Source organism: Salvelinus fontinalis, chromosome 23, assembly GCF_029448725.1.
Source record: "Salvelinus fontinalis isolate EN_2023a chromosome 23, ASM2944872v1, whole genome shotgun sequence".
Classification (NCBI taxonomy): Eukaryota; Metazoa; Chordata; class Actinopteri; order Salmoniformes; family Salmonidae; genus Salvelinus; species Salvelinus fontinalis.
This window is the reverse complement of record NC_074687.1, coordinates 37,151,647-37,165,017: the sequence shown is the minus strand read 5'-3', so window position 1 is coordinate 37,165,017 and position 13,371 is coordinate 37,151,647. Positions and strand designations below refer to the sequence as shown.

Sequence of the window (13,371 nt, the reverse complement as noted above, 5' to 3'; positions counted from 1 at the left end):
ATATTTGTAACCTTCATGAAATACTTCTTTATAATCACACACCCACAAATGCATGTATTGTAATGGCCAAATTGCACTGGTGAGAATGTCACAAGTGCATTGCGAACCAAATAAGGCAGGCTTATCAGAAATGTTAATTTCTACAGCAGAGAAATTAACAAAAAAATAAAACTTTGACTTATTTTCCTAAGGAAAGAAGAATACTTTCATGTGGAGTATTACATTAAAGCTGTGTTCCCCTATAACTTTGTATAGTTACAAGCTGTTAGTAGGAATAGACGTGATGGGTACTAGCTGCATCAGCATTGGGCAACAGTGTTGCAGCTAGGGTAGAGAGAACTCATTCATAAAGAATGCTGTGATATCAGCCGTTGCCAGATAGAACCGTGACGTGTTATAATAAGGTTGATATAAGTAGGGAAATGTAACTTGTTTCAAAGCGCATAACTATAGCTACTCTACACTCCAATTAGCATTGCCATGCATGTACTCGGCAATGCATAAAATTGCATTTCTTCACTCCTGTAGCTAATACAAAGTTGAATTTCCAATATGGTAGAGAGGTTGTTGTTGTACAGTGGACTGTTGTCATGTCTCCGCAGTGCCTGTAGTGGTGCTGTGAGGAGTCTACTGTGGACTGAGCTAAAATCCTCAGCAGCTCCCAACTGCTAATATTTGCTGTGGATAAACCTAATTTACATGCATCAGTATTTTCAATTATATTGTATTCGAATAGGAGCATTATTAGTATCCTAAAATATTGATCATTGATGCACAAATAGGCAAGCTGATTCTTCTGGCACTTCTACAGTCTTTCCGGAGTGAATACCCTACATAGCCTATACCAATTGAAGGTAAGCGAAGCCTCTTCACAGCCTCGACTTCGATTTTTGGGGAGCCCGGTTATGGCGTAGGACTAGAAGGACGACTTTGCTACTCGAGGCCCTAGGATTATTAGGTCTGGTAGGCCTTATTGTTTAATGTTGAAACGTTTGATTTGTTATCTGTATCACACAACATATGATAATTATAGCTGGTTAATGAGCTGTAAAACAACATACATACGTTCACAACGTTTCATTAATCACCTAAATGTATTTTTCTAAACAGAAAATGATCAGATGACTTGCATGCAATGTTTTGTTTTGAAGGCCTTTTTGACCGGGCCTCTGTGCCTCCCCTTGCCGTATGTTTGGTTCTCGTGAAATCCTAGTCTGAAGATGTTTTTATACTATCAAATATATTTCAGTTTACTGGAAATGGAGCACAATATTTCATAGACATTTTCTGGTGTATATTGATGTTTCCGTTTCCTGGCTACCGCAACTTTTGTGTTTTTAGCGTAGTTGGCTAATGTTAACTAATGTGCTAACGTTAGCTAACAACATATCGCTAGACAGTAGGCTACAGTGGCAATTGTATAAGGTAACTAGTTAGCTAGTTTTGTATGATGTTAAAGTATGTCGTTAACATATACATTTGTAATTGCTGTCCAGTGCCAATACTTTTCGGAGGTGTGTAAATTGGCCAGAATGTAGCTAGTTAACTAGCTACTAACGTTAAGAAATGTAGCTAGCTAGATAGCGAACCGAGCTAGCTAGCTAACGTTAGCTAACGTAAGATAGGTAGCAAGTAGGTAAATATGGTATCTAACTATTTGTTTTGATAACTAACTAGTATTTGTCGGGCTGTTTAGTAGATAATTAGACACGTAGTTTACTTAACGTTATTTAATTCAATTTGCTAAAGGAAGTGTGCATGTATTAGCTAGCTAGCTATTCATTCAGTTTTAATTATAACGTTAGTTAGGTAATAGTTATATTTTTATGAGAGCCTCGTTTAATTCAAGGTTAACTAGCTAATGGAATAACTGGTGACATTCTGAAAGTGACAATACAGGACAGCGTTTCCACATCCTGTATTTATTTGCATGTAACGGGCAACTTCAGTCTGACTGCATCCTCGTGCGCATGAATGTACTGTGGCCACAGGTATGGGGAAGCATTACAGTACTTTCTACAACTGATTTCCCTAAGCCAAAAATGTCCCTTTACAGCATTGGTTAAAAAAACAAATTAAACAATCATGAAGTCATATGCCACAGATCCTCCGATTATCTCGGTCATGTGTGCATGTTTTACGCTAGTAGACTATTTGGCGTACCTCATGAACAAATTATTTATTTGATTCCTGAATTGTGCACGGTGATGATGCTAACAAGTCAAACTATAGAGTCAGGGGAGCTGTAAATGTTTATTTCTGTACCTCCAGTCTGTTTGTGTTGTCTTGTTTGCATATTCAGGGCAGTCTCTGCATTACTGTGCATGATGTAAGACTTATGGTTTCCCCTGGCATCTTCCTCTCCCATCAGCTGATGTTCTCAAGGACAAGAGTCACGTGATGTATGAGGGCAAACACATCCACTTCTCGGAGGTGGACAATAAGCCATTGTGCTCATACAGCCCAAAGCTCTGCAAGCAGCGCAGGCTCAATGGCTATGCCTTCTGTATCCGTCATGTTCTGGAGGACAAGACTGCCCCCTTCAAGCAATGTGAATATGTGGCCAAGTACAACAGCCAACAGTGCACCAACCCCATCCCCAAGTCTGAGGACCGCAGGTAGGTGTGACAATACAATAGAAAGTTGTCCTCTGCACTGAGGACGGTAGGTTTTTGTCATTGACCCATCTGTCATAGTTGTGAACAGCTTGTTAAACGTTTGTGTGTTCCACAGATACTGTAACAGCCACCTCCAAGTTCTTGGGTTTATCCCCAAGAAGGAGCGGAAGAAGAAGCATGATACATTGGAGGAGATGCGCTCACGACCTCACCTGGAGTCAGTGGCTCTTAACATAACTGTGCCCTCGCTGGCCCTGAAGGCCTCCAACGGCCTGGATGAGCTGCCACCCTCTCCACCCTGTACCCGTCTCCTACCCCTCCCAGACGGGGAGATCCTGGACCCTTTTGCCTTTTATGAGGACGACACAAACGGGGAAGAGTGCGCTGCTCGGAAGGGCTCCGCCGTCAGGAAGAAACTACACAGTCGGCTGGTGCTCAGCCAGAAACTCCAGCTCCACCATCACGACACTGACTTTCTCCAACCACCTCTGGAGCACTTTAGCCCCTCTCCTCTTCCCCGTGTGCACCCCTCCTCACCCCTCCACCCTCACCTCCCCCGTAAACAGCAGACAGGACTCCTCCAGCCCCCCCAGCACTCCACCATGCCCTCGTTTGTCCTCCCAGGACAGCAGCAGGGTTTTTTATGCAAGCCAGCTCCACCTCAGACTCCCGCCTTTCTGCCTGTCGGGCTGCCCCCCAACACGGCTCCCAGTCAGGTGCAGTCCTCTGGTCCCCCCATCAGCAGGAAAGCTCTGTTCACTGCCACGCCCTTGCCATCCAGTAGCTGGGACAGCACTCAGCGGCATATGGTGGCCATGCACCCAGCTGCCTTCTCACCTCCCCCTGCCTGCCTGGCCAGGTTACAGCATCTGGTACAGCTCTGCGCCCAAAGACATCAGGAGCACGGAGACCTTTTCCCTCATCTAGGTACCTCTTCTTCCTATCCATGTTAAATAGAGTTTACACAGGCAGCACAATTCTGATACATTTTTTTCACTATGTAATTGTTCTTTTGATCTGATGTGAAAATATCTGATTTGATTGGTCAGTAGACCAATTCATGGGGGGGGGAAATATATTTGAGTAATTTAGAAGATGCTCTTATCCAGAGCGACTTGCAGCTGGTGCATTCATCTTAAGATACCTAGGTGGAACAACCACTTATCTCAGTCATAGTAAGTACATTTTTACCTCAAAGTAGGTATCAGCATAGTCAGTGCTAAGTAGGAAAAGACAAGTGTAAGTGTTAGTTTACAAAAGGCATTTATTACGTGTTAGTTTACAAAAGGCATTTATAACTTTACATTTTTTTTAGGCTTATTAGTTGTGGGACATGGGGTCTGTGTAATATAGATGATCTGACACTATGCTGCTGAGGCCAGCTGGTCTAACAGGCTATCTTCTTTCAGGGTTGGACTGGTCTGAAGACAGTGCAGAGGATGATGACGTGGAGGCCGAGAGAGTTCCACCATATCACAACGCATGGAGACTACAGGAAGGACACACACAGGACGTGTATGTTGCTTTCTCACATGCTCATAGTTAGGCTCTCATTGAAGTCAGACATGGATAGGCTATGACTGTTTATTTTTTCCCATCACAGCTCTGATGAAGATGCTGGTAGCTCTCGGAGAACACGTCTGGCGCGGCTGTGCTCGTACCTCCAGGATAAATACAAGCACTTGTGCAGGCAGGAGAGGGCAACTATGCGCCAGAAGAGATACCGCTATGCCTTCCGCAAAGCCCTGCTGCATGCCGCCAGTAAAGACCCTGACTGTGCTGGCCAATTGATCCAGGAGCTGCGCAAGGTTTCCCAGACCTCGTCAAGGTACCCACACTCAACACTGGACTCAAAACTCCCTAGGGCCTGGTTAGTCTCCTTCAATATCATCTGTCAATGGATAATCTACCAAAATTTGTGACGTAAGTTATAACTAGTGCCCAGGCCCTAGATACTCGAGTCTTTCCTGGTCAGTTGGTCACATGATCAGGAGAAGCACCTGTCCCCAGTAATGATAATTCTGTTCTGAAGAGCTAAGGGAGTTCTGAGGGAGTGTTGATATGCTAGATGTGTTGTGAATAGCTGAGGAAGTGTTGATGTGGTTGTGTCCTGAGCGTGGGTCTGTCTCTCTGCTCAGTGCGATGGGGCAGCAGGAGACAGAGGCGGGAATCTGCACTGGAAGCACCAAGGGCCGGCCCTGCAGTAGCCAAGCTCTACCCTTCACCCGACACTGCTTCCAGCGTATCCTTTTCACCAACCCCTTACATCAGTTACATGGCACACTGGACTCTTATAGCTAAACTGTAATTTATTGGGGAATATGGCTTTTTAACTTGTTTTATTGCAACTTAGCGAACAGATTCAAATAATATGTTCTGTTTTTGACACATGACTGTGTGCTATCTTTTCCATTGGAGTGTTTCCTTCACGGTTTCTCTGCAGACGTTCTGTTGAATCGCTCCCAGCAGCTCTTCTCCAGTTGTACAGCCAAATTTGCAGATGGACAGCAATGCTCCATCCCTGTGTTTGACATCACGCATCAGACACCGCTCTGTGAGGAGCATGCCAAAAAGATGGTGAGTTCCCCTTCAGTCAGTTAATTGGAGCATTGCCATTGTAATACCTATGGCACAGTATCTGCTCTGTATTACTATACTTGTGAACATGTGTTTTTCCTATAGGACAATTTCTTGCGTGGGGATGGTAACAGAAGAGTGCAGCAACAGCAGCAGCGGAAGCCGCGGAAGAAGAGCAAACCGCCGGCGCTCACCAAGAAACACAAAAAGAAGAGGAGGAGAGGGCCATGGCGGCCCCAAAAGCCCATCCCACCGGCTTTGCCCCAGGGGAACTTGGGAATGCCTTCCTCCTCCAGCCTGACCATGCACACCCAGGCTGGCATCAGGTCTGTCCCACTCACTTAATCTCTCTCTCATCCTCTCTCAGCTCTAGTATTAACTAGGAATGTAATGATACGCATTTGTCCCCGATTCAAATGTTTAAGATAAGGTATGACTGCCTCGGTCCACGGACACCAATCCATGGATCGGTCAGAAAATAGATTCAAATGTTACGAATCTCCGATGAATCATTTTGTTTTGTTGCTCATATTACTTTCTTCTACGTAGTCGTTTGTGACAACTGACGCGTCCTCTCCTTCATTGTCGAACTAAGCATGTAACTGTTGACAGGCATATCAGTAGCCTAGTCAAACTGCGCACTGTGCCAAGCTTGGCGTGCTGACCAGCTCTCATCTGGCTATACCTGCTGAACTGGGCTTACAGTATATTTTATTTTGATTGTTCAGGTTTACGATCAGCAATAGATTTGCTTTAAAGGTACAATATGCATAAATTGCTCCGCCATTTCCTGGTTGCTAAAATTCTAATATTTTGCCTAATTGCAGTTTGTGACAAAACAAGTTTAGAGGATCATTGTGCCATCTAAACCGTTGTGAAATATCTTTTCAATAACCAAAAATATTGTATTTTAAGCTGTTTGAATCATGCTGTACAAAACCGAAAGTAAAAGATGCAAAAACAAACCTTAAGAACAGGAAGCATAGAAATAGCGCACATAGAACAGATCTACCTACAACTTCTTAGACTTGCTTTCAATGAGAATGACAGATCTATAACTCACATTTCTATGTGAATTTGGTCGGGTCGCCCAAAAAGTGCCATATTGCAGCTTTAAACAATCCGTGTATATCAGGGCTGCCCAACCCTCTTCCTGGAGATCTACTGTCCTGTAGGTTTTCAGTCCAACCCTAATTTAGCATATCTACATATGTGAGTATGCAGACCAGTGAGCCACTGCGGCCCCCCATGATTAGATATTTTTGTGGCCCCCACCCTCATCTAAGTTGCCCATCCCTGACATACATAATTTAAACACACACACATATGTTATATGTTTTACTCTCCTTGTGGGGAACTAACATTTTATTTCCATTCAAAATCCTATTTCCCCACAATCTTAGCCTAATTCTAACCCTAAACCTAACCCAAGTTTAAAATAGCCTTTGTCCTCATGGGGATGTGGGAAATGTCCACATGGGGATCATTTTCCTTGTTTTACTATCCTTGTGGGAACTTTTAGGGATTTCCGGTACCCACAAGGATACTAATACAAGCACGCACGCATGCTCAGAGAGACGCATGCTCAGAGAGACGCATGCTCAGAGAGACGCATGCTCAGAGAGACGCATGCTCAGAGAGACGCATGCTCAGAGAGACGCATGCTCAGAGAGACGCATGCTCAGAGAGACGCATGCTCAGAGAGACGCATGCTCAGAGAGACGCATGCTCAGAGAGACGCATGCTCAGAGAGACGCATGCTCAGAGAGACGCATGCTCAGAGAGACGCATGCTCAGAGAGACGCATGCTCAGAGAGACGCATGCTCAGAGAGACGCATGCTCAGAGAGACGCATGCTCAGAGAGACGCAGCTCAGAGAGACGCAGCTCAGAGAGACGCAGCTCAGAGAGACGCAGCTCAGAGAGACGCAGCTCAGAGAGACGCAGCTCAGAGAGACGCAGCTCAGAGAGACGCAGCTCAGAGAGACGCAGCTCATGAATTCCATTATCAGCAGATTTTAATTTAGAATGGATAATGAATGTTTTTATGCAACCAATGTTAGTGCATCGAACCGAATCGCATCGATTTGTTCTCAAGTCAAACAGAATTGCACTGAATCGTTTCAAACTAAGACTTGTGGTTCCTGTATAAATGGGAGCCCATCTATCTAGATACGTATCGAATCGTCTTGAAAGGGAAAGATGTACATAAGTAGTATCAATATTAGAGGTCGACCGATTATGATTGTTCAACGCCGATACCGATTATTGGAGGGCCAAAAAAAGCTGATACCGATTAATCGGCCGATTTAAAATAAAATAAAAAATAATAATAATAAAAAATAAAAAAAATAAAAAATTGTGATAATGACAATTACAACAATATTGAAGGAACACTTATTTTAACTTAATATGATACATCAATAAAATCAATTTAGCCTCAAATAAATAATGAAACATGTTCAATTTGGTTTAAATAATGCAAAAACAAAGTGTTGGAGAAGAAAGTAAAAGTGCAATATGTGCCATGTAAGAAAGCTAACGTTTAAGTTCCTTGCTCAGAACATGAAAACATATGAAAGCTGGTGGTTCCTTTTAACATGAGTCTTCAATATTCCCAGGTAAGAAGTTTTAGGTTGTAGTTATTATAGGAATTATAGGACTATTTCTCTCTATACGATTTGTATTTCATATACCTTTGACTATTGGATGTTCTTATAGGCACTTTAGTATTGCCAGTGTAACAGTATAGCTTCCATCCCTCTCCTCGCCGCTACCTGGGCTCAAACCAGGAACACATCGACAACAGCCACCCTTGATGCAGCGTTTCCCACGCAGGGGGAACAACTACTCCAAGTCTCAGAGCGAGTGACGTTGCATATACCCTGACTCTGCGTGCAATGAACGCAAGAGAAGTGACACAATTTCACCTGGTTAATATTGCCTGCTAACCTGGATTTCTTTTAGCCTAATATGCAGGTTTAAAAATATATACTTCTGTGTATTGATTTTAAGAAAGGCATTGATGTTTATGGTTAGGTACATGTTGGAGCAACGACAGTCCTTTTTTGCGAATGCGCACTGCATCGATTATATGCAATGCAGGACATGCTAGATAAACTAGTAATATCATCAACCATGTGTAGTTATAACTAGTGATTATGATTGATTGATTGTTTTTTATAAGATAAGTTTAATGCTAGCTAGCAACTTACCTTGGCTTCTTACTGCATTCGCGTAAAAGGCAGGCTCCTCGTTAGACTAGTTAACCGTAAGGTTGCAAGATTGAATCCCTGAGCTGACAAGGTAAAATTCTGTCGTTCTGCCCCTGAACAAGACAGGTAACCCACCGTTCCTAGGCCGTCATTGAAAATAAGAATGTGTTCTTAACTGACTTGCCTAGTTAAATAAAGGTGTAAAAAAATACAACATTTCCGATTGTTATGAAAACTTGAAATCGGCCCTAATTAATCGGCCATTCCGATTAATCGGTCGACCTCTAATCAATATATTGTCACAAACGACTGCACAGTCCTATCAGTGTACACTGAGAATTGTATTTTATGAAGCTGTCTTGGTGGCAGGAGTCCTTCGACGCCCGAACTGAGCACTGATGAGCTTCCTGATGACATCACCAATGACATGGCAGACATTCCAAACGACCTCGAACTTAACCAGGAAGACTTCTCGGACGTATTACCCAGGCTCCCCGACGACCTGCAGGACTTTGATTTGTTTGAAGGTACACTTCATTTGCTTATTGTCATGGATTTCACTGCTCAAGGTCCTAATCATCAATGTTAGTTTATACTTTTAGATTTGACCTGCTATATAACCTCCGTTAGATTAAGACTTTCCCATTGGGGGTATTTTTAGCATGTCAGCCTTTTTATAGTTTATTTTTCAAAAATTGTTGTATTTGATCAGGTTTGTCTGCTGAATAAACTGAAGTCTCAACTATTTACTCCCATTTCTTCTTGATCTCTTGAGAAAGGGAGCTTGTTGGTAGATTCCTAGGGTGTGGGTAAGAAAGTTGTGTATATCCTCAGGTAAAAATGGGGAGCTGCTACCCACCACGGAGGAGGCTGAGGAGCTGGTGCGAGCACTGCAGGCTGGGCTGATGGGATCCTACCCAGACTCCCTGGTGTGCCTGACCTCCATGGCGGAGCTGGCACAGGCAGACGGAGTGGACCATCGGGTCATGGCAGCAGTGTTTCCTGGGCCAGGGGTCCAGCCGGGTGGGATTGGGGACCTGCTCAACGGCCGCATCCCCCCAGAGAACTTCTCCAGCCTGGAGCTGGAGGACAACCTGCTGCACTCTGCTGGGGGCCACTTCTCCTCTGCGGTGTCACCTCAGCAGCCCCCTGCCCAGGGCCAGGCCCCCCCCCCAGGGCCTAGCCTCACCACCCCCACAGTCGCACAGAGCCCCCTCTCAGAGCGAACGTTCCCCCGGACACACCAGCCTAACATCCTGGCCAAGCCTGAGGTGCCCACCTCGTCTCCACAGGGCAGCCATTACAGCAGCGAGCATGTGCCATCCCCCTACAGTGACCACATGTCCTCCCCCCATGCCACCTCCTTCCAGACAGAGACTCCTCTCCTTCTGGAGGTCCCTCTGAGCGGGGTACCAGGCCCCCCGCAGTCCTCCTGGAACAACCTCCACCTGCCCCTCACTGACCCCACACAGTTTGGCAACCTCATCAGACCTGAGGGCCACCTCATATCCACCTCTCTTTCCACTCCCCCCTCCTCCACCTCCCACTCTGTGACCCTGCAGCCCATGGCTGCCCTCTCAGCGATCCCCCAGAGTGGCCTAACAGGCTTGACTGCTTCCCCCGACCCCTCACCACGCGACCTCCTGACCTCCACCCAGTCCAAGCAGCAGCTCCCTCAGTTCAGCGCTGCCTTTGGCCACCAGCTGGCCTCCCACAGTGGCATCCCCAAGGACGTGCAGCCCAGTCACAGCTCCACGGCGCCCCCCACTGGCTTCTCCATAGCTAGTGCCACCGCTGCAAGTGCCAACAGTGCAACACCCCCTTTTCCACACAGTGACTGAGAGCAAGTCGGTCAAACCATGGACTCTAGACACTCATTCACCCACAGTCGATGCATTTTCCATCTACTTCAAGTGTGAAATGTGGTAACGGTGCACTATACTATCTGAATTTCCACAACTTCAGATATTCCTTAACTGTAATGATTTGGGTGATGTTATAGCCATTTGGCCATATGAAAGGGTATGCAAAGAGTCCAGTGGTTTGATGTGAATGCCGCTCGAGGGTTTCACCAGCAGGGGGAGATGTTGGGCAGCGTTTGTGTGGAGGGAGGTCGCTCAGTAGAAACATGGACTGACGTGGAGGAACATTGGAGGAAGTACCTTAGGAGCGATTATTCCTATCATAGTGACCGCAACAGTGCTAGAGAATTCTGTGACAAAGCCTCAATCAGTGGTCTTGTTTTTTTTTTGTTTTTTTGTATCGCCAGTTTAGTCCTGTCTAACAGTCTTCAACTATAACCTGCCTTGTTGATCATTGCATCGCCTCATCTGTTCCTCATTCCATTCACCTTTGAAAGAGATTCTAGGGTAGATCCTTTGTAGGCATCTATGTGTGTGACCCATTATGAAGCAACAGAGGAAATTGCTCTGTCGAATATCATGAAGTAGACTCATCTCCTCCTACGACTTAACAGACACAGAATTTGGCCGAACCACTTTTAAACAGCATTTTTTATATTTTGTATATATTTGGTATTTTATCGGTTTACTCAAATGTAAAAGGTCTTTTGACCTCACCATTGTTTGGGGAACTCCTTACGGGTGGCCTATTAGACACTTGAAGGTAAATCTTGTTACTTTAAGCAATAAACACATTGCCATACTTGGTCACAGTCGTGTAATGTATTGTATTAGTCTTCACTTTATGTATCTTCATTATGTAATCCATACCAATGTGGACCAGAAATATTTTGGGGCCTGTATAACTATGTGTCATAAACAGTTTGTTCTAAATCAAGGCTAAACTGTTTGAGTAGAGATATAGAGTGTCTGTAACAGAACACTAAACAGGAGCCAGCTTGCCAAAAGCATCTTAAGTTCATTGTTAGGATCTTATAGTTCTAACGATGAACTTAGCCTTAAGATGCTTTTGGGAAACCGGGCCCAGGTCAGGTAGCTTCTCTTGGGTCATACTTAGTTTCACATAGCGAAGGAAAAAAGGGTCAATGTTATTGCAAGGGTAATGGCCATATCCAGGGGCTTTATTGTTTGCAACTCTCCATGGTGCTCTCTGGTCTTGCTAAATAATGGTGTTTTTATAGGGACATGCATGCATGTGGTCCCTCCTAAGAGAGATACTCTCTACTTCAGGAACCCAGTGGGGGGGGGGATGGTTCTCTTCAATATCAGAACTCATCCAGTAAAGGACCAGAACGTTGTCTTTCACTAGTCTAGCAGTGTATATGGATACAGTGGATGTGTATATGGATGTGGAATTATGGCCCCCTTGTTTAACCCTGTTAGCTGTCTGTGTGGTAGTGACACCATTGATGTAAACTGGTGCAAAGAGCATTTCTGAGGTATAGCACTGTCTGTTGTCCTACAAAATTATTATCAGGTGAATTAAGGTCAATGAAGCATGGGTCTCTGTTAACTGTTTGGTTAGGGAATGAGGATGGACTCTACCTGACAACTCTGTCCTATCTGCTTTTAATAACTCTTATTACAGCAGTAAACCATGAGGTTCGGTATATATTTTTTTAACTGAAAGATACTCAGTGTTAAGTATTAGATATATTTGTAGGGTAGAAATCTCTACAGTGGGTTTTATTGGTGAGTTAACGAGTTGCAATGGATTGAAAATGAAGTAAAACAAAAAATAAAAATAATCTTGCCATTTGCAAAGTGCTTGATGGAAACTTTTGTGGAAACCTTTCTCTTGTTTTAATGGCTATCAGAACTCTTCATTTATCTTAAGTGGAATGATCGATGTTTCTGTACACTGTCAATTATAGACAATGTCTATAATTATGTAAGACAGTAATTTTGATAGCTATTACATTCTGGCAAGCATTTGCTGCTGAAAGACTGGGATTGCATGGAGAGACAATCTGACAGCTGAGTGCAAAGCCACATTTCTCCCTCATTTACTACTGGATCACTCTAGGTAGCAGTAAATCCAACCATAGCGTTGCATACCATTTAACTTTTTTTTTTTTTTTTGCAAGTACTAGGGATATACATCACAGCACCTGTAATCAGTTTGGATTTGGAGCACATCACTGACCTGCTCTAAACAGGACTGAGAGAGGCCAGAGATTCGCCTAGTAGGCATCTTGCATTTTGTCAGGATACGGATTACTAACAGCTGTCAACTGCACACACACATTTTTAAGACCTGAGCAGGTCCCAATTCCAACTGAAGGCCTAGTTCTTTCTCCCAGTTCCAAAGAGACACATTACCAGAGCAGACTCAAGTTTGTTTCTTTTGCTTGACCACCCCATTGTTGTTCCTAGATGTATAGCCCCTGGGAATTAGGTGGGCTGGAAAGTGGTCTTGAATTTGCGCAAGCAAGGCGATACTGCTGTATTCACAAAGCATGAGATTAGAGACCTTGCACAGCTAGACTCCCCACCAACGATATAGATCAAACTCCACGGGGCTCTGTAGGCGCTTGAAATCTGAGAGATGGCTGACAAATTCCTATACTCATTGAATGTACTGTATTACTGTTTTTAAACATGATAGGATGAGCTAATAATCTAGTCACCTTTTATTGGTCCTTGTTTAATTTGTCTAAGGTATTTTTTTGTATACAAAGGTTTACATTTTTATGTATATTTTTCTTGTGTACAAATGATGTAATATGTGTATAAACACTGTATGTAATATCTGTATATAGTGTGATAATTTGATCTGTTTTTGGATGTATAAATAAAACTTGCTGTGAGGTATTCGCTGACAGGGGTTGTGCAGTGTTTTTATTTCTAGATGGACAATTCGGATATGTCTAGCCACCTTAGATTAGTCATCAAACTTCAGGGCCTTTTGTCCTACGCATTTACACACCTGTGTGATGTTCTACAGACCAAGGAACTAATGAAATTAGAAGAGAACGGAATGTGCCATTGTAACCTGTGTCCTATTGTAGTTATCCGGTGCTATGAAAGCAATATTGCT

General features: G+C 43.9%; 1 protein-coding gene across 2 annotated transcripts; it reads left to right on the top strand.

Moving 5' to 3' along the window:
• The first annotated feature begins 1 nt into the window (after position 1).
• Positions 2-13,155, top strand: LOC129821233 (INO80 complex subunit D-like). Of its 2 annotated transcripts, none has more exons than XM_055878655.1 (10): positions 2-854; positions 2,372-2,618; positions 2,734-3,545; positions 4,028-4,133; positions 4,222-4,446; positions 4,757-4,860; positions 5,062-5,195; positions 5,301-5,521; positions 8,779-8,936; positions 9,244-13,155. In XM_055878655.1, the coding sequence occupies exons 2-10, from the start codon at positions 2,401-2,403 to the stop codon at positions 10,248-10,250; spliced, it is 2,985 nt and encodes a 994-aa protein (XP_055734630.1). In that variant the 5' UTR covers positions 2-854; positions 2,372-2,400; the 3' UTR covers positions 10,251-13,155. The 2 variants fall into 2 exon arrangements, with proteins under 2 accessions (XP_055734630.1, XP_055734631.1); XM_055878656.1 differs by lacking the exon at positions 2-854 and adding an exon at positions 863-958.
• The last annotated feature ends 216 nt before the right edge of the window (positions 13,156-13,371 follow it).

Bases quoted from the DNA above. Each gene is read 5' to 3' on its own strand.
- LOC129821233 (XM_055878655.1), top strand. From the start codon at position 2,401: ATGTATGAGGGCAAACACATCCACTTCTCGGAGGTGGACAATAAGCCA. The intron at 3,546-4,027 runs GTACCTCTTCTT...ATCTTCTTTCAG, and splicing joins AGACCTTTTCCCTCATCTAG to GGTTGGACTGGTCTGAAGAC. The intron at 5,196-5,300 runs GTGAGTTCCCCT...TTTTTCCTATAG, and splicing joins AGGAGCATGCCAAAAAGATG to GACAATTTCTTGCGTGGGGA.